A 21,534-nucleotide genomic window follows, 5' to 3' on the forward strand; every position below is an offset into this window, starting at 1 on the left:
TGTGAAACTGATTGTTCCTTCCTAAGTGGAGCACTTTGTATTTGTCTTTGTTAAACTTCATCCTGTTTACCTCAGACCATTTCTCCAATGTGTCCAGATCATTTTGAATTATGACCCTGTCCTCCAAAGCAGTTGCAATGCCTCCCAGTTTGGTATCCTCTGCCAATATCTAAGTCGTTGATGAAGATATTGAACAGAGCCGGTCCCAAAACAGACCCCTGCAGAACCCCACTTGTTATACCTTTCCAGCAGGATTGGGAACTATTAATAACTACTCTCTGAGTACGGTTATCCAGCCAGTTATGCACCCACCTTATAGTAGCCCCATCTAAGTTGTATTTGCCTAGTATATTGATAAGAATATCATGCGAGACCGTATCAAATGCCTTACTAAAGTCTAGGTATACCACATCCACTGTTTCTCCCTTATCCACAAGACTCGTTATCCTATCAAAGAAAGCTATCAGATTGGTTTGACACGATTTGTTCTTTAGAAATCCATGCTGGCTATTCCCTATCACCTTACCACCTTCCAAGTATTTGCGGATGATTCCCTTAATTACTTGCTCCATTATCTTCCCTGGCACAGAAGTTAAACTAACTGGTCTGTAGTTTCCTGGGTTGTTTTTATTTCCCTTTTTATAGGTGGGCACTATATTTGCCCTTTTCCAGTCTTCTGGAATCTCTCCTGTCTCCCATGATTTTCCAAAGATAATAGCTAGAGGCTCAGATACTTCCTCTGTTAGCTCCTTGAGTGTTCTAGGATGCATTTCATCAGGCCCTGGTGGCTTGCAGGCATCTAACTTTTCTAAGTGATTTTTAATTTTTTTTATTTTATTTTATCTTCTAAACCTACCCCCATCCCATTAGCATTCACTATGTTAGGCATTCCTTCAGACTTCTCGGTGAAGACCGAAACAAAGGAGTCATTAAGCATCTCTGCCATTTCCAAGTTTCCTGTTACTGTTTCTCCCTCCTCACTGAGCAGTGGGCCTACCCTGTCCTTGGTTTTCCTCTTGCTTCTAATGTATTGATAAAAAGTCGTCTTGTTTCCCTTTATTCCTGTCGCTAGTTTGAGCTCTTTTTGTGCCTTTGCCTTTCTAATCTTGCCCCTGCATTCCTGTGTTGTTTGCCTATATTCATCCTTTGTAATCTGAACAAGTTTCCATTTTTTATATGGCTCCTTTTTATTTTTTAGATCATGCAAGATCTCCTAGTTAAGCCAAGCTGGTCTTTTGCCGTATTTTCTCTCTCTCCTACCCAGCGCAATAGCTTGCTTTTGGGCCCTTAATAGTGTCCCTTTGAAAAACTGCCAACTCTCCTCAGTTGTTTTCCCCCCCCAGTCTTGATTCCCATGGGACCTTACCTATCAGCTCTCTGAGCTTACCAAAATCCGCCTTCCTGAAATCCATTGTCTCTATTTTGCTGTACTCCCTTCTACCCTTCCTTAGAATAGTGAACTCTGATTTCAGGATACTTTCCCCCAAGCTGCCTTCTACTTGCAAATCCTCAACAAGTTCCTCCCTATTTGTTAAAATCAAGTCTAGAACAGCTTCCCACCTAGTAGCTTTTTCAACCTTCTGAAATAAAAAGTTGTCTGCAATGCAGTCCAAGAACTTATTGGATAGTCTATGCCCCGCTGTGTTATTTTCCCAACATATATCTGGATAGTTGAAGTCCCCCATCACCACCAAATCTTGGGCTTTGGATGATTTTGTTAGTTGTTTAAAAAAAGCCTCATCCACCTCTTCCACCTGGTTAGGTGGCCTGTAGTAGACTTCTAGCATGACATCACCCTTGTTTTTACTCCTTTTAGCCTAACCCAGAGACTCTCTCAACACTTCCGTCTCCTATGTCCATCTCCACCTCAGTCCAAGTGTGTACATTTTTACTATATAAGGCAACGCCTCCTCCCTTTTTCCCCATCTGTCCTTCCTGAGCAAGCTGTACCCATCCACACCAACATTCCAATCGTGTGTATTATGGATGAAGCCCATGTTTGAACAGTCACTATCAAAACCTAGCCCAGTGTGGGGTGCTTTTGGTTGATTTTGTTTGTGAGGGAAGGCAAGCAGGCTGCTGGTGGTGAATTTTCCCATATGGTATGGAGTCAGAAGCTGAAGGTTTTAGCATCTGGGTATGGGACAGTTGAGACTTTAACCCCTGCAGTGGCAGTCTGGGATTGTTCACCAAGCACATTAGCAAGATGTTTCTTCTAAGAAGTCAGCAGTGAAATAGTTAATATGACATTTTAAAGTGTTATCTTTCTGTTTCAGAGCTAAGAAACCACTGGGTTAAGTAGGGCTATTCACCCCTCCAAGCCATTGTTTCAGGCCATATCTATGCTAAACCCAGGGTTGAGTTCAATCCTTGAGGGGGCCATTTAGGGATTTGGGGCAAAAATCTGTCTGGGGATTGGCCCTGCTTTGAGCAGGGGGTTGGACTAGATGATCTCCTGAGGTCCCTTCCAACCCTGAAATTCTATGATTCTATACCACTGTTGTTGGCGTAACTTATGTCGCTCAGGGGTGTGAAAAAACACCCCCCTGAGCAACATAAGTTTTGCTGGCATAAGTGGTAGTGTGCACAGGCTGTATCTCTGGGAGATCTGCTACCGCCGATCGTGGAGGTGGTTTTATTCTGTCGACGGGAGAGCTCTCTCCTGCTGGCACAGAGCGGCTTCATGAGCGATCTCACGGCAGCGCAGCTGCATCCATTCAGCTGTAAGCTTGCTAGTTTAGACACGGCCTCAGGCTGTCCACATTCAGGAAGACAACACTGCATTGGTTTATCTCATATTGCCACCCCCAAATGTTGGAAACACATGAACCAGGTGTTGAAATTCATGACTGACTTAAAAATCGTAAAAGCAGCAAAGAGTCTTGTGGCACCTTATAGACTAACAGACGTTTGGGAGCTTTCGTGGGTGAATACCCACTTCGTCGGATGCATGAGAAATACAAATAAATACATAAATGTTGGGTTCTTTTTTCTTTGCCCTCTGGTTCTTGAGGTCATAGTTTCAATCTCTCCTCTGCAACCCTGAGGGCTAGACACTCTTTATTTTTTTATTTTTTTAATGAAAGCTAAAATTCTTAAATAATTTGATTCTGGGAGGGGGAGGGGGGCGTGACTGTAAATAAAATATCAAATATTTGACTCTCCTAAGTAAAATTTCAGCGTTGGCCTCACTGGTTTACATTCAGTTTGTGTTTACAGGGTTATTTTCATAACCATGTTGACTAGAAACATAGCTTTCTAAAATCCAAGGTTTGATTCCAAATCACAGTTCTGTGGCAAATTGCTTGGCTGCAGATTAAATAGGGCCCTGACTATAAAGAAGAAAGGCCAGGTAGATAGGTGCTGGGATGGCTTAGAAATGAGTCTTCTCTTAAGCAGCCAATATGTCTGCTGTAAAGGCAAATGAATTCCTTGGTGTCAGTATCTTCAGAGCATCTGTACACTAATAGGAGCATCGTTCTTTTATAGTCATCCAGCTGGATGACTGACTTAAGTCCCATTAGAAAGCAAATGTGTGACTCACTGCACCAGCTGAACACTGCCTAATGGTGATAATGGAGCGTTCTTGTATCCAGAGAATCTGCAGACAGTGTTGGTGCAAAGTACTGATATCACTGAGGTGCATAATTTTGTGTATACTTTCACAAAGAGACGTATAAGCAATTCTTTATTTGAAATTGTTCTATTATTGCTCTGTAGCCTATTCTAGTGCTGCTTTGTGAACAGCACTTTCCTACGCACAGCGCAGTTTGTGACACACACTCATCCTTGCAACAGAGGATGCTGACTTTCAGGATGAACACCTTGTTTCTGCCCCTCTGCTTTCCATTGTATTCCTTTGCTGGGAGCCCTGGCTGCTGTTTAATTCATTATGATGGGTAGAGTGGTGACATTAGTGCTGATACAAGATCTCTCTGTACCGGCAAGCTCCCAGATGTCTTGTACAGTGACCTTTCCTGCTCAGACTTCTGTTTTCTTTTCCTTTCTTCAGAGGGAGACATTGCTACGGCAGCTGGAGACGAATCAGCTAGATATTGACGCGACGTTGGAAGAGCTCTCAGTGCAGCAGGAGACAGAGGACCAAAACTACGAAATGTATGTCATTGAGCCCTCCTTTCTAACCTTTTTGCTGGAATCTATGTAGCTCTTGTCTGTTGGGCAGCACTACACTTCACATCAACCATGGGCGGTCCAATGGATATCATTTAGTATTTGTTTGGATATTTCATTTCTCATGTAAAATGCACCTCTACCCCGATATAACACGGATTCGGATAGAACGTGGTAAAGCAGCACTCCGGCGGGGGGCGGGGTTGCGCACTCCGACAGATCAAAGCAAGTTCGATATAACGCGGTTTCACCTATAATGCAGTAAGATTTTTTTAGCTCCCGAGGACAGCGTTATATTGGGGTAGAGGTGTAGGAGATTCTCCAATGCAAAGCTTGTTCTTTGGATTCCCTTCAGACATGTGACCTATGGGAGGGGAGAGAAATGGAGGTGGAGCTGGGTAAGATGAAATGGCAGAGCAGTAATGAGGCACATGCTACAAGGATTATAGAGGAGTATGTCACGGCCTCTAATGGTGGAAGGGAATGCTCACAGTGCACTCTAGTGCTTCAGCAGCTAAACAATCACATTATTTTGGCAGTAGGCTTGTTGTACATGTCTTCTGGCTAATCACTTTTGCTCTCATTTAGTCTTTGAGATACTAGGATATTTTTTGTTGATCTCTTCAGTAGTTCTAGAAGCTTATTAAAATGTGGTCATATTTCAGAGTGTGCATCCTGTGTGTTCAGTGTCATATCCACTTAATTCCCTGCTTGGAGTGAGTTTCTACTGTTAGCCTTGTAGAGCCAGTACAGCTCTGGAGAATGAGTTGGATTCTGTTCAAACTTGGGCGTATCCATAGTTGTGTTCAATAACTTCCAATTGCAGAGTATTTATTGTGGTAATGTGCAAGCCAGACAGAACACAGCTTGGCTTTCAGGTTCTGGAATGAATTTGAAGCACTGGTAGTCAGAAAAAATCTCTTGTAAAACAAGCAGATTTATTTGGTAATCATGGAAACCATAACTGCCCTCCACCATGCCATTTTACAGTTGCTTTTCAAAATAGAATCAAGCTTTAAGTTACATAACCTTGGTCAGTGTTTTTTGTTTTTGTTCGTAAAGCACCTTCAGTCACTCAACTAAAAGGCAACCATATACGTGTAAAACAGTATTTCCCAAATACTGCATTCCTATCATACAATCATAGGGGTTGGAAGGGACCTCAGGAGATCTAGTCCAACCCCCTGCTCAAAGCAGGACAAATAGCTATAGGGAAAACCAGTGATGCTGAATGAGACCCACGTAGCCACTACAGATATTGTTTTCTTCTGGGCAGAAGATACAGTATTGTCCATGCTCGAAGGACTCATTTAGCAAAGCTTTTGATACAGTTTCCCACAGTATTCTTGCCAGCAAGTTAAAGAAGTATGGGCTGGATGAATGGACGGTAAGGTGGATAGAAAACTGGCTAGATGGTCGGGCTCAACGGGTAGTGATCAATGGTTCCATGTCTAGTTGGCAGCCGGTATCAAGTGGAGTGCCCCAAGGGTCGGTGCTGGGGCCGGTTTTATTCAATATCTTCATTAACGATCTGGAGGATGGTGTGGACTGCACCCTTAGCAAGTTTGCAGATGACACTAAACTGGGAGGAGTGGTTGATGCACTGGAGGGTAGGGATAGGATACAGAGGGACCTAGACAAATTAGAGGATTGGGCCAAAATAAATATGATGAGGTTCAACAAGGGCAAGTGCAGAGTCCTGCACTTAGGACGGAAGAATCCCATGCACTGCTGCAGACTAGGGACTGAATGGCTGGGTAGCAGTTCTGCAGAAAAGGACCTAGGGGTTACGGTGGACGAAAAGCTGGATATGAGTCAACAGTGTGCCCTTGTTGCCAAGAAGGCTAATGGCATTTTGGGTTGTATAAGTAGGGGCATTTCCAGCAGATCGAGGGATGTGATCATTCCCCTCTATTCAGCACTGGTGAGGCCTCATCTGGAGTACTGTGTCTAGTTTTGGGCCCCACACTACAAGAAGGATGTGGATAAATTGGAGAGAGTCCAGCGGAGGGCAACAAAAATGATTAGGGGGCTGGAACACATGACTTATGAGGAGAGGCTGAGGGAACTGGGATTGTTTAGCCTGCAGAAGAGAAGAATGAGGGGGGATTTGATAGCTGCTTTCAACTACCTGAAAGGGGGTTCCAAAGAGGATGGATCTAGGCTGTTCTCAGTGGTAGAAGATGACAGAACAAGGAGTAATGGTCTCAAGTTGCAGAGGGGGAGGTTTAGGTTGGATATTAGGAAAAACTTTTTCACTAGGAGGGTAGTGAAGAACTGGAATGGGTTACCTAGGGAGGTGGTGGAATCTCCTTCCTTAGTGGTTTTTAAGGCCCGGCTTGACAAAGGCCTGGCTGGGATGATTTAAGTTGGGGTTGGTTCTGCTTTGAGCAGGGGATGGGACTAGATGACCTCCTGAGGTCTGTTCCAGCCCTGATACTATGAAATGGAGCGCTTTTGCTCCAGCAAAAGCTGGATTCCTAGCAGGTTGTAACTTAACATGAGCGTTGCCTCCTTGTGAGGCAAGCCTGTTCTTTGGCTGTTCACGAAGGCTCCACAGTTACTGATTATAAAGCACATGATCGCCCTCCTGACCCCATGAAATCCTCTCTTCAAAGGGGCCTTGAGGTGTTTTAGATCAAGCTGCTATTTCACAACTGGGAATATCTCTGCTGGAGAAGGTGGGCAGGTTTTGGTCTCCCAAAGGATGTTGTGGTGATCTATATCAGGTAGTGTTCACTGTTTTGGTATATTCACTGTCTGTTTTTGCTGCACAAAGTTATTGCTGAGGCTGCTGATGTTCTAAGGGATGCATTTAAATTCAGAGCTTCTGCACATGAGACCTAGTTAAGCTCAGTGAAATATAAGCAGTGTCCATATCATCTGTTGGAACTTGTAGGTGAAAGTTCTCATTTAGGGATCATCCTTGCATCTTTCAGCTTTACTTCATATGGCTGCTCTACCTTGTTCTGTGACCATTTCATAGTTTAGCAGAAGCTATTGCCATTTAAAATCTTTCTGTTAACATAAGAACATATAAGAACATAAATATGGCCACACTGGGTCAGACAAAAGGTCCATCTAGCCCAGTATCCTGTCTTCTGACAGTGGCCAATGCCGGTGCCCCAGAGGGAATGAACAAAACAGGTAATCATCAACTGATCCATCCCTGTTGCCAATTTCCCAACATAGAATCATAGAATATTAGGGTTGGAAGAGACCTCAGAAGGTCATCTAGTCCAACCCCCTACTCAAAGCAGGACCAACACCAACTAAATCATCCCAGCCAGGGCTTTGTCAAGCCGGGCCTTAAAAACTAGATTCCCCCACTCCCTAGGTAACCCATTCCAGTGCTTCACCACCCTCTTAGTGAAATAGTGTTTCCTACTATCCAACCTAGACCTGCCCCCACAGCAACTTGAGACTGCTGCTTCTTGTTTTGTCATCTGCTACCACTGAGAACAGCGAGCTCTGTCCTCTTTGGAACCCCCCTTCAGGTAGTTGAAGGCTGCTATCAAATCTCCACCCAGTCTTCTCTTCTGCAGACTAAACAAGCCCAGTTCCCTCAGCCTCTCCTCATAAGTCATGTGCCCCAGCCCTCTAATCATTTTCGTTGCCCTCCACTGGACTCTCTCCAATTTGTCCATATCCCTTCTGTAGTGGGGGCCACAAAACTGGACACAATACTCCAGATGTGGCCTCACCAGTGCCGAATAGAGGGGAATAATCACTTCCCTCAATCTGCTGGCAATGCTCCTAATACAGCCCAATATGTTATTGTCCATCTTGGCGACAAGGGCACACTGCTGACTCTCATCCAGCTTCTCGTCCACTGTAATCCCCAGGTCCTTTTCTGCAGAACTGCCAGTCGGTCCCCAGTCTGTAGCAGTGCATGGGATTCTTCCGTCCAAAGTGCAGGATTCTGCACTTGTCCTTGTTGAACCTCATCAGATTTCTTTTGGCCCAATCCTCCAATTTCTCTAGATCACTCTGGACCCTATCCCTACTGTCCAGTATATCTACCTCTCCCCCTCAGCTTAGTGTCATCTGCGAACTTGCTGAGGGTGCAATTCATCCCATCATCCTGATCATCAATAAAGATGTTGAACAAAACCAGCCCCAGGACCGACCCTTGGGGCACTCCGCTTGATACCGGCTGCCAACTGGACATGGAGCCGTTGATCACTACACGTTGAGCCCGATGATCTAGCCGGCTTTCTATCCACCTTATAGTCCATTCATCCAGCCCATACTTTAACTTGCTGGCAAGAATACTGTAGGAAACCATATCAGAAGCTTTGCTAAAGTCAAGATATATCACATCCACCGCTTTCCCCATATCCACAGAGATAGTTATCTCATCATAGAAGGCAATCAGGTTGGTCAGGCATGACTTGCCCTTGGTGAATCTATGTTGACTGTTATTCATCACCTTCCTCTTCTTCTTCTTCAGGAGAAGCAGACGTGAGGTTGGGGGAGCTGAACTGGGGGCTAAGGGGCTATTTGTGAGGTGGGGAGCTGGGGAGGCAGAACTGGGGGTGGGGCAGAATTAGGGTGAGATGAGGGCTGGACTGGGGAAGGGTGAGTACAGAAATGATGGGGGCTGGAGAACTGATTTTGATACTAGAGGCACAGGATTGATTTGGAAGTTGGGGGGCAGAATTCATTGCTGGGCAGGGGATGGGTAGATGTGGGGGTGAGAACTCCTGCAGCAGGGGCCAAAATCCTTGTACCCAATATATTTGGGAACATGGGCAGCACTAACACTCTTTGGGGAAGGGCAGGAGCAGTTCACCAATTGTTAGACTGAAAAAACAATATCTCTTTGGCCCCCAAAATATGTGGTTATTTACAATCTCCAAATGTGTAGGGGTCTGACTCATTTATTTTTTGATCTCTTGAGTTTGGCGATACTATGAGTGGGACTTAATTATATTGCATTTAAAAACACCAAAAAAGTTACACACCCTTGGGAAGACTATTTTGGGACTGAGAAGAAATGATTGATTAATTGGGATGTGCCTCAAATCATTAAAGGTATCAAGGTGTGCTGCAGCAGAGAAAAGGTTGGGAACCATGGTCTGAGAGTGACGTTACTGTTGAGTTGCTGTACAGGACTTCCTCCCGGAAACTTGTGCCAGAGAACTTACTGCACAAACATGGAGTGATGACCTGTAGATACTAACCCTTTGCGTATCTTGGTGCCTTCCATCCAAGGAGCTCATTGCACTTTCTCAAACACTGATTAACCGTCAGTCCCCATTGTGTGCTAGGTTTGCATTTGGGGTGAGCTAGGCACGGAGAGGTGAAGTGACTTGTCTAAGGTTGCCCAGGAAGTCATTGGCAGCACTGGGCCTGGAACCCTGCTCTCCTGGCTCCTAGTCCTGGGCTGCAGCTAGAGAAACTGTGTTGTTAATGAGAGGCTTCATGGAGTGTGCTGGGCCAAGCCTTATGTCTGCAATCCATTCTTTCCTGCAGCTTCCTTGAAATGATGGAAGCCCGAAATCGAGGACACGCATCCCCAATGGCGACTAATGGACAGAGCCCTTCCTCTGGCTCCCAGTCACCCATAGTACCTCCCAGCTGCACATCAACAGACAGTTCCAGTCCTGGTACCCCCCAGCCACCACCACCTCAGCAGCCGCCTGCCAATGCAACGTCCCCTGAGCCTCCATCCTCCTTGTCACCAGTGCCTCCACTAGAGGCTCAGCTACCACACACATCGTCCCCAGCTACAGCCTCTCCAGCAACGCCTGTTGTAGTCCCACTGCAAAAGCGCAGCATTATCTCCCGCCTCTTCGGAACTTCTCCGGCACCAGAGATGTCTCCTCCCCTGCCAGGTAGGTGCTGATGCAGAGAGAATCTGGATTTTGCTGTCTGGTAGCGGGTGCATGGGCATACTTACAATATTGCACTTCCCCGCTGTCCCAGTTTCTTTGCTGTACCCCTCCTGTTCCCTGTGGGAGGCAGAGCAGGCAGCCCTTGTGTCTTAGCAGTGCCAGGCTTATATTTGTTCAGTATAAATCCAAAGAGTAGTGCATTGCTTCATTCTTTTCTTTCAGCTGCCTTGCTTGATTTGCCTTGTGCCTCCAGCAGCGCTCACGCTCGCCTCTGGCAGGGACCCCCCCCTCCAGCAGCGCTCACGCTCGCCTCTGGCAGGGACCCCCCCCTCCAGCAGCGCTCACGCTCGCCTCTGGCAGGGACCCCCCCTCCAGCAGCGCTCACGCTCGCCTCTGGCAGGGACCCCCCTCCAGCAGCAGGATGATTGCTCTGATGTTGAACTTCAAGGCTGGGAGGGGTTAGATGTAGAGGGCTCCTGGGGAAAGTAATAAACTGTCAGTTTCTGAGTAGGAGTGTCCCCTTCCCCACTGCTGGGCCTGTGCCACTCGCATAAAAATCCAAATGGTAATAGAAAGCCGTGCAGCCGCTGCCTGTTTGTAACCATGGCAGCTGCAAAGCACACTTGCATGTTAACAAAGAGCAGTCTGCTGTTTGTATTTAAGGAACATAATCATTCAGCCAGAAATGTGAAGTGGTTACACAACTGCAGCACTGTGCTAGCTCTGCAGTAGATTCCCCTCTGGGGAAATATGCCCCAGCAGAGCTGGCACGAGGGGGAGAGTGGCCCATGGTAAACAGTGGAGCAAAGTAATGTAAAGGTCATGGAGAACTAGTATCAGACAGACAGAGTCCCAGTGCAGAGGCATCCAGGGCTGTTCATTGCTTTAATTTCTGCTGAGCTAGACCTTAATTTGCCCATCACATTCACTTTACTTACAAAGCTGATTGGAGCTGCCTCTGCCTAGCGATTAGCATGACAGGGGTTTGAGTTACCCTTTGCTAAATAACCTCGTCCTTCAAACTGCCACTCTCCGGAGTTCAGAAAGCTATCAAGACACCCACAGAAAGGGGAGGCGCTCAAAATGCACACTCAAGTTCAGTTTTAATTCTCCATCGGGGTGGGCAAACTTTTTGGCCCGAGGGCCGCACTGGGGTTGCAAAACTGTATGGAGGGCCGGGTAGGGAAGGCTGTGCCCTGCAAACAGCCTGGCCCCTGCCCCCATCCGCCCCTTCCCACCCCTTGCTCCCTGACTACCCCCTCAGAACTCCTGACCCATCCAACCCCGCTGCTCCTTGTCCCCTGCCCGCCCCCTCCCAGGATCCCTGCCCTTAACTGCCCCCCCCGGGACCCCACTCCCCCTGTCCCCTAACTGCCCTGACCCTTATCCACACTCCCGCCTCCTGACAGGCCCCCTGGGACTCCCATGCCTATCCAATCCCCCCTTACCATTTCCCCCCGAACCTCTGCCCCATCCAACCGCCCCCTGCTCCCTGTCCCCTAACTGCCCCTCGCAACCCCCCACTCCCTTACCATGCCGCTCAGGCTCACAGCCCCGCTGCCTGGGCGGAGCCAGCCATGCTGCCCATGCAGCAGGGGAGAGGCCGGGGGCTAGCCTCTCCGGACAGAAGCTCAGGGGCTGGGCAGGATGGTCCCGCGGGCTGTAGGTTGCCCACCTCTTCTCTACATAATGCCCTATCTCCTGGATCTATGATCAGTTGTGACAAAACCCACCAATTGCAGTTTCATAAGTCTTCTTACCTGGGCCAGTTCCCTGGAAGCAGGACATAGGGAGAAGAGAGGAAAGTTGGAAACTTCTGATCTGCAGGTCTCTTTATGCTTTGTCCAAAGAAACAAAAAAGTGAAAATGCAAATGGACAGCAAGATGTGGCCAGTCTGTTTCACAATTTACACTGGAAACAATATCACATAGACCTGAATGCAGAGAAGCAATGGCTTCACTGAGAAAAATGGACACAGTCCAACCCCAGTGCTATAACCTTTCTATCCATTGCTTTGTCAGAGTAACTTTCAGAAAGCCAGTATGTTTTTATAAGATCTGCAAAAGAAAGTTTGAGCTATACGTACAAATTCTGCAGCAGTAATTTAAAAAAAAAAAGTTATTCCCTGATGTCGATGATGCTGTTACCCAAGCAAGGAAGTGAACAAAAAGCCATGTTAGGTGCTGCTCTGTTGGGAAAACTTGCACTAGGGCAATCAGGGAAAAGTCATTGTTCATCTTAAAGGATGCTGCAAACAAAAGTGCAGATAGTCACACTTTTCATGTGTCTGTTTGAGAACAGCTTTTCTTTGTGTTTCTTAAGAATCTGGGATGCAGATTAACCTAGGAGAAGAGTAAAGATTGCTCTACAAATAAGACCCATTAAAGCAACTTTTATTTTACGTAACACCTAGGGGCATTGACCTGTTGGAGGCCTCTTGCTAGGTACTTACAACGCTAGAGTAAGTGGCAGTCCTTGCCCCAAAAGGGTTACAGTTTAAATGACAAGCTCACCGATGTGTGAAAAAGCCAGGTGAAAGACAAGGGAATAGTAACAGGAAGTTTTAATGTGAACTAGCTTTGTGCATGGTTCATAGGTGTAAAAAGCCAGTCCTGGCTGTAATCACAACCCCCGTTATTAGCTGGCAGCACTCTGTACGTTATAGTGGCATACGTGAGTTTTACAGAGGAAAAGATAAGTTGAGCTTGGTACATGCTAAACCTGCAGTAGGAAAAGGCAGCTCATGGCTACCTTCTTGCGAAGCAGTGGTTTGATCTGAATGGCCTGTTGCATTCCTTCTGCTACACAGCAAATGTCCAAGACTGTTGTGGCTGTTAGCTACATGTCTGCACACACAAGTGACCGTCCGCATGCTAGAGAAGCATTGGGTTTGAGATGCTTAGGGGAGTAAATTCTCTGCCACGCCAGCTGGGCATCATTTATGCCAAACTGATCACTGTTCCATCTACAGATGCTGCTACTGTTCTCCCCAGTGAAGTCCCTGCAAAAGTGCAGAGTGTGGAGGACTTTATTCCCGATGACAGCCTGGACCACAGCTTTCTGGAAGATACGATCCCTCAGAGAGACAAGGGGATAACTAAGACTAAGGACCACAATGAAAGTGACAGGTAATGAGGAAAGGAACTGCGGGTGGGGGAAGAGGAGTGGGATAGAAATAGTATTTGGAAGTGCAGTCTGGGTGACTGAGGGAACTTGTGTGACTCCAGCATTTTCCTTTAGCTCTTAATACACACAGTATGCTACACAGTGCAAACCCCCAAAGGGTGTGTATGTGTCCCAGTAATGGTAGCCTCACCTCAGAGACTTTCTCTTCCTTTCCTGAACACCCAAGAAGTCAGACGGCTTGAGGCGTGCCCTGCTAGCAACACCTATCCCTGCTAACTCGAGCAGGTCTGCTTGCCGTAATTATAGTATCACTCACAGGAAGAGAGGGTGGGTTTCTCTCCCATTAGCCAGGTCCCAAAGCCACTTAGAACCACTACCTTGAACTCCACACAGGAATTTACTGTCATCCAGAGCAGATGATAGAAGCAGCGGCTGAGAGTGAATTATATAATTTCCAAATCCCCTCCCCCCCACTTCTCCCTGATTGCTTTCTAGCCTCTCCTACTATTGTCCTCTGTTAGCTCTGGCTGCTGCTCTTCTGTAAATTGCCCTGGCAGCAGATGCTTGAAGAATCCCATTTACTGCATTAGCAGGATGAGTTTGTCATTGCCAAAGCATTGTTCTTCCTGATACCCTTTGAATGCCAGAAAGCTGTGGTGCCACCAGTTTAGCCTAATTTTTTTTTTCTGGCTTTGATTGTGCTTCCAAAACTGAAAGGCTACATCACTATATGACTTCAACTGAGATTCTTGCTTGAAAGTGTGTATTGCAAATAGGGCTGTTGATTAATCGCAGTTAATTCACACAATTAACTAAAAAAAAGTAATAGTGATTAATCACAGCTTTAATGGTACTGTTAAACAATAGAATACCAACTGACATTTATTACATATTTTTGGATATTTTTCTACATTTTCAAATATATTGATTTTAATTACAACATAGAATAGAAAGTGTACAGTGCTCATTATATTTTTTATTATAAATATTTGCACTGTAGAATGATAAAAGAACTAGTATTTTTCGGTTCACCTCGTGCAGGTGCTGTAGTGCAGCTCTTCGTCGTGAAAGCGCAACTTATAGATGTCAATTATTTTTGTAACATAACTGCACTCCAAAACAATGTAAAGCTTTAGAGCTGACAAGTCCACTCAGTCCTACTTCTTGTTTGTCTTAGCAATTTGCTGAACAAGTTTGTTTACATTTCCAGGAGATAATGCTGCCTGCTTATTTACAATGTCACCTGAAAGTAAGAACAGACATTCACATGGCACTTCTGTAGCTGGCACTGCAAGGTACTTATGTGCCAGACATGCTAAACATTCGTATGCCCCTTTGTGCTTCGGCCACCATTCCAGAGGACATGCTTCCATGTCTACTCTAGAGACCTTACAGTGGCACAGCTGTACCGATGCAGTTGCATTGCTGTAAGATCTCCCATGTAACCACTTTATACTGACAAGAGAGAGCTCTCCCATTGACATAATTAAACCATGCCCAACAAGCAGCGGTAGCTATGTTGGCGGGAGAGCATCTCCCACTGACATAGCGCTGTCCACACCAGTCCTTCTGTTGGTGTAACTTACGTTGATCAGGAGGGCGTTTTTTTCACATAAGTTCAAGTGCTTGTTTATATCAATTCCAAGTAGGCGTGTGCGCGCCACTTGCACAGTCTTCAGAAGGTTTTTCCCCTAGTGGTACCCATCGGATCGGCCTGGGTGCACCCTGGAGTCATGCCTTCAAGTCGCTGAATATAGGTCCTTGCTGACCCACTGCCGCCTCAGTTCCATCTTACCACTTGTTGGAGCTGAGTGTCTCTTGCTTCAGCAAGCGTTTCCTCTAGTGATTTCTGTATCTTCAACCTGTAAATATTTAAATAGTTAGTATAAATTGCAGGTAGCTAGTTAGCGTTTGGGGGTTCCCCAAACCCAGTTCGTTCCCCTCTTGGTGTTCAAGGCCTCGATCCCAAAGGTGCCAAAGGGCGATCCCCATGACTCCTGCCTAAAGTACCTGGGGGAAGCACGTCAAACAGATTGTTGCAGGATCTGCAAAGGGTTTTGCCCTAGAACTAAAAAGGGAAGGGACTTCAGGCTCAAACAGCTCCTTATGGAGGCAGTTCTCCATCCCCAACTGGCTCTGGGCAAGCAGGACATGGCACCCAGCACCTCCGTGCGGAGCACGCCGGCCTCCGTTAGAGAAGCTATGGCACCGAGGAAGGACTCTATACTTAGAGAGCCTCAGCATCATCATTTCCCGGTGCCAAAGTCCGTGGCAGCAACTCGGCACTGCTCGCACTCACCGCTGCCTCACAAGAGGCACAAGAAGAACAATAGAGGGCGCTCGCCCACGGTGAGAGCAGCCGGGACGGACAGTGCTTGGCGTCACAATCATCGGACTCAGAGGCAGAGTCCTATTACTCAAGACACAGCCGGTACCGGTTGGAACAGCGCTGCTGTAGACAGGAGACTGAGGGTCCTGTGTCGCCCCCTTCCTCCGGGCTGACACAGTGTCAGGAGCCCATGTCATGGGCATACCATCAGGCCCAGGGTACCTATTCCACAGGCCCACAGTCAGTAATTTCAGAAGAGCATGCCCCTCCACCATCCCTGAACCATCTCCCACCATGAGGCACCGAGACAGCTTCAGACCCTGGTGCAGAGCCCTTTCTAGATACCAACACCATGGCTGGCACCGGGACCAGCCTGGCACCAAACAATAAGGCACTGGGCAGAGGCCTTACCGCAGGAGGGTCCAGTACCGCCTAGGGTGTCATTGTCGTCTTCTCCCGATAAGGCAGTGGCAGGATGGTTATCTTCTGCTCCACCCCCCCCATTGACAGTACAGCCCATCAGGAGCTGTTGCGCAGGGTGGCTCAAAACCTGGGGCTCCAGGTCGAGGAGGTGGTCAAGTCAGTAGACCCCATGGTGGACATCTTAGCCCCTGAGGGGCTCTCAAGGGTAGCATTACCCCTCATAAAAACCATTCAGACCACCACGAAGACCTTGTGGCAGACTCCTGCCTCTATCCCCCCTACAGCTAAGGGGATAGAAAGGAAATATTTTGTACCTTCAAAAGGGTAAGAATACCTGTTTACTCATCTGTAGCTGGGGTTGCTGGTGGTAGCGGCTATGAATGAGAGAGGAAGGCAGTGGCAGCAGGGCCCAACCCCAAAATCCAAGGACTCAAAGAAGCTGGACCTCTTCGGCAGGAATGTGTCCTCCACTGGGGGGCTCCGGCTTCGGATTGCTAACCAGCAAGCAATTTTGAGCAAATATAACTTCAATTGGTGGAATACCCGGATGAAGTTTAAGGAGCTAATTCCTGCAGACTCTAGATCAAAGTTTGCAGCTGTGGTGGAGGATAGCAAGGCAGTGGCACGGACCTCTTTGCAGGCCTCAATGGACACGGTGGACTTGGCCACACGAACCGTGTCCTCCGCCATATACATGAGGAGAAGTTCATGGCTCCAAGTGACAGGCCTCCCCCCAGAGGTCCAGCAGACAATACAGGACCTGCCTTTGGTGGGTTGGGGTTGTTTTTAGAGCAGACAGACTCCAAACTCCATAGCATAAAGGGTTCAAGGGCAACACTGAACTCTTTGGCCTGCATACTCACACTACTCAGATGAAGCATTTTAAGCCCCAACCTCCTTCGTGTTTCTACCCTCCCCAGCCTACACAGGATTTCTTCAGGAAGTGGGGCAGGAATAACAGGTGCAAACCTCCCCATCTGCCACCCAGTCAATGCCAGGGCTCAGCAAAGCAGTCCTCTGTCTCCAAGCACGCCTTTTGAGGGTGCACCCGGGGACGATGCACCAGTCCAGTAACCGGATCCTTCCCCTTGTTTTCTGAATCTCCTGTCGTGCATTGGCCCAGATAACCTCAGACTGCTGGGTTCTCCACATAGTAGGCATGGGATATTCTCTTCATTTCTGCTCCACTCAGCCCTCTTCAGGGACTCGTCTCACGAGCAACATCTCATGCAGGCGGTGCAAATGCTCCTAGCCGCAGGAACAGTAGAGAAGGTCCCTCAGGAGCTAAGGGGAAAGGGTTTTTACTCCTGATGCTTCCTAATCCCCAACGCCAAAGGAGGTCTCAGAGCCATATTCAAGTTCCACGTGATCTCTTTGGCTGCCATCATCCACTCCCAGGATCTGGGGGACTAGTATGCCGCCCTCAGCTTGAAGGATGCGTACTTCCACGTATCGATAGTCCCGTCCCACGGACGTTTTCTCAGGTTCGTAGTGAACCACAACCATTACCAGTTTACGGTCCTTCCCTTCGGCCTGTCAGTGGCCCCTCAGGTGTTCACCAAGTGCAAGTCGGTTGTGGCCGCCTTTCTAAGGAGACGGCAGATGCCGGTGTTCCCGTATCTTGATGACTGGCTTGTCAAGGGCTGCTCCAGGGCACAGATAGAAGCACACGTACATCTGATACGATCAATCTTCGACAGTCCGGGTCCATTGCTTAATGTGCCCAAGTCTGCCTTACCCCCACCCAGAGGATAGAGTTCATCGCAGTACTAGGCTCCACCCAAGCCAGGGCATTCTGCCAGAGGTGTGCTTTCAAACCGTGTGCTCCATCATAGAGGACTTTCAGCTTTTCCCCACCACGACGGCACGGAGCTGCCCGAAACCGCTTGGTCACATGGCCACTTGCACATCTGTAATCAGCACTTCAGGTCTGACTGACTTCAGTATACCATACAAGCAGACACAGCTTGGACAAGGTAGTTTCGTTTCGTCCTCGGATTGTCGAACCCTCCAGCAGTTTGCACAAAAGTGCCCTTCTCCAGATTGCAACCATCGATGTCACTAGTCACGGAAGCTTCAGCACTGGGGTGGGGTGTGCATCGAGGGGCCCTCGGGACCACTGTTCCCTCTAATGTTTTACACCTATGTGCAGAATGAATTTTGTTATGTGCATCAATATGAAGGTGTGATGTGTGGTGGGGGTGGGACCAAGGGGTTCAGGTTGTGGGAGGGGGCTCAGGGCTGGGGCAGTGGGGGTGAGGGCTCTGGTTGGGGGTGTGGGTCTGGGATGGGGATGAGGGATTTGGGGTGCAGGCTGCCCCAGGGCTGCAGCGGGGAGAGAGGTCTCCCCCAGCCCTCTCACCGCAGCAGCCCTGGCCCTACTGTGGTGGGGAGAGACACCTCTCCCCCGGTAGCCTCTGCTCAGGAGGAAGACTTGGGTTCTTCTGGGATTAATATCAAGCAGAAAATGTCACAGCTGAATAACAGACTATGGGCCAAATTCAGCATTCAGTTACACCATGGATATTAATGGAGTTACACTGGATTTGGACAGCAAGATTTCACTCCCTAGGTAAGAAAGCTGTTAAAATGTTCATCAGCTATAAGAAGTGTCAGTGCCCATAATACCATTTTGACACTAGTAAATAACATGAGACCTCAAAGCTGATGTGCTAGGGGAGGAAATTCACAGCAAAGGCCAAACTGCACACGACTCACCTGGACCTAAATTTTGTTACAAACCTCAAGCTCAGGCCAGCTTCGCTGAAAGGGTTTGTTGTGACCCTTTTGTGTGAACCTGGGGCTGCTTGCTGGGTTCTGTGAGGAAACTGTCCGTTCAAAACTCAGTGAAACGGGAACAATAGGAACTCTGGCTGCAGCTGAGCTTTGCTTTGAGTTGCTAGAGAGAATGAAGGGCTGGAATGCAAAATACAAACCCGCCTCAAAGCCACAGCAGCGGGGAGAGGCACCTCTCCTGCGGCCCCAGCTCGGAGTCGCTGCGGCAGGTTGGGGCTGTGGGGGAGGCGCCTCTCCCCGCCACGGCCCTGAGAGCCTGCACAGCCCTTGAAAGACTGCCGCGCGGCTTAGCGGGAACTTAGCTCAGGACGCGAGGCTTCTGGTCCCAAACAGAACTCTCGCTCCATATCAACGTCGGAGAGTTGAAGGCGGTTCGTTTAGCCTGTCAAACCTTGCACACCTGCCCTCCAAGTAGGATTGGATCAGTCATGACGGACAATACAACAGCGATATTTTATATAAAACAGACCAGGTGGAGCATGCTCCTCTCCCCTATTCCAGGAAGCCCTCAAGCTGTGGGGTTTCTGCATAGCTCACTCAATACATCTAGGGGCGGTCTTATCTTCCGGGATCCCAGAACAAGTTGGCGGACCATCTCAGCAGATCATTCCATGGCCACGAGTGGTCCATCTGCCCGGACATCATGAACAGCATCTTCCAACGGTGGGGCGTTCCCCAGGTGGACGTGTTCACGATGAAAATGAACAGGAAATATCAGCAGTTTTGCTCCTTCCTGAATCACAGCCCGGGCTTGACCACGAACGTGTTTGTCCTCCTTGGGAAGGACTGTCTGTTCTCTGTGTTCCCATCTTTTCCACTCATTCATAAGGCCCTGCTCAAGATCAGAAGGTACAGGGCATCCGTCAATCTAATAGCACCTGCCTGGCCCCGCCAACACTGGTACACATCGCTCCTGGAACTGTCAGACACTCCGATTACCCAAGACCATGGTCACCTCCAGCACCTCAACCTTGAGTGTCTCCACCTCACAGCATGGAAGCTTCATGACTAAATCCCATGGAGTTCGCATGCTCTGAACCTGTCAGAGAGGACCTCCTCGGCAGCCAAAAGCCATCCACTAGAGCTACTTACTTAGCTAAGTGGAAGAGATTTTCGATCTGGGCGACGCAAAGGGCCATGTCTCCAACTCAAGCATCAATACCCTTCATCTTAGACTATCTGCTGCACTTGAAGCAGTCAGATCTGACAGTGTCATCTGTAAAGGTTCACCTAGCAGCCATCTTGGCATTATACCCAGGCGTGGATGGTCGATTTGGTCTTCGCTAGCCCAGTGGTAGGTTGTTTTCTCAAGGGCTTGGACAGGTTATGCCCTCCAGTCAGCCATCTGATACCAGCATGGGATCTTAACCTGGAGAGCACCAGGTTAATGGGACCTCCTTTCAAGCCCGTAGCAACATACTCGCTCCTCTACCTCTTGTGGACAGTAGCATTTCAGGTGGCAGTAACTTCAGCCAGGATGGTGTCTGGGATCAAAGCCTTGACATCTGAACCTCCATACCCAGTCTTCTATAAGGACAAGGTCCAGTCGCAGCCTCATCCAGCCTTCCTGCCGAAGGTGGTATCTCAATTTCACACAAGTCAGGACATCTTCCTCCCAGTGTTTTGCCCTAAGCCACATGCCAACAGCAGGGAACAAAGACTCCATTCCCTGGACGTGAGGCAGGCTCTGGCCTTCTATATTGAAAGGACAAAACCATTCTGGAAGTCTAACTAGCTATTCATTATAGCAAACAGGATGAAGGGCCTCCCAGTATCGTCCCAAAGAATTTCGTTGTGGATCATGTCCTGCATTCGGACTTCTTATGACCTGGCGAAAGTGCCAGCTCTGACGCTAGCAGCACATTCTACAAGGGTGCATGCCTCCTTGGCCACATTCCTGGCACAAGTCCCTATACAGGAGATTTTCAGGGCAGTGACCTGGTTGTCGATCCACATGTTCACTTCACATTATGCCATCATCCAGCATGCCAGGGACGACGCAGTTTTGGGCAGAGCAGTGCTTCAGTCAGTGAACCCTGACCCCTGAGCTCTGACCCCTCTTCCAATGGACTGCTTGGGAGTCATCCGAAGAAGTGAGCTTTAGCTCACGAAAGCTCATGCTGAAATAAATTTGTTAGTCTCTAAGGTGCCACAAGTACTCCTGTTTTTTTTGCAGATACAGACTAACACGGCTGCTACTCTGAAACCTACTTGGGATTGACATGATCAAGCACTAGAAGAAGCAAAAACGGTTACCTAGCTTCTCATAACTATTGTTCTTCAAGATGTGTTGCTCATGTCCATTCCAAGACCCATCCACCTTCCCCTCAAACGGAGCCTCCAGCAAGAAGGAACTGAAGAGGCAGTGGGTTGGCAGGGCCCTATATGCGGCACCTTGAAGACGCAACTCCAGGGGGCACTCAGGCCAACCTGATGGGTACCGCTAGGTGACTGCGCACACAGCGTGCATACACCTATTTGGAATGGACATGAGCAACACATCTCAAAGAGCAACAGTTACGAGAAGGTAGGTAACCATTTTTTACTGACAAAAGTGGTAGTGTAGACATAGCCTTAGATGCCCATCCTGAGTACAGGGGAGCAGGATCTGTTCTAATTGTGCTCTTCATGAGAATTACTAGTGTGGTGACTTCATTCAGAAGAACACTCTTGCTTTGCCTTAACCTGTTTTCTTTCTGCGCTATAGCAGCGACATCAAGCTGGCATTAGGATGTTACATGGTTTTTGCTATCAGGGATTCTCAAATGATTTCAGTGTTGTCCATATCTTGATTATGCTTTGTGGACCTCTTCCACCCTCTTGTGATCCCATAATATCCCTTTGGCCCCTGCACCAATTACTGACATGGAAAGTAATGGTGAGCAATA

The 21,534-nt window shown here is 48.0% G+C and overlaps 1 protein-coding gene across 2 annotated transcripts in view; it reads left to right on the forward strand.

The window, feature by feature from the left end:
- Positions 1-21,534, forward strand: part of RABL6 (RAB, member RAS oncogene family like 6) — a 92,929-nt gene that overhangs the window by 59,208 nt on the left and 12,187 nt on the right. For both annotated transcript variants that reach the window (XM_039506609.1, XM_039506610.1), the window contains 3 exons: positions 4,013-4,116; positions 9,610-9,971; positions 12,944-13,100. In XM_039506609.1, the coding sequence (XP_039362543.1) occupies positions 4,013-4,116; positions 9,610-9,971; positions 12,944-13,100 (623 nt within the window). The remainder of the gene's footprint in view (positions 1-4,012; positions 4,117-9,609; positions 9,972-12,943; positions 13,101-21,534) is intronic.

This window comes from Mauremys reevesii, linkage group 19 (genome assembly GCF_016161935.1).
Source record: "Mauremys reevesii isolate NIE-2019 linkage group 19, ASM1616193v1, whole genome shotgun sequence".
NCBI classification, from domain to species: Eukaryota; Metazoa; Chordata; order Testudines; family Geoemydidae; genus Mauremys; species Mauremys reevesii.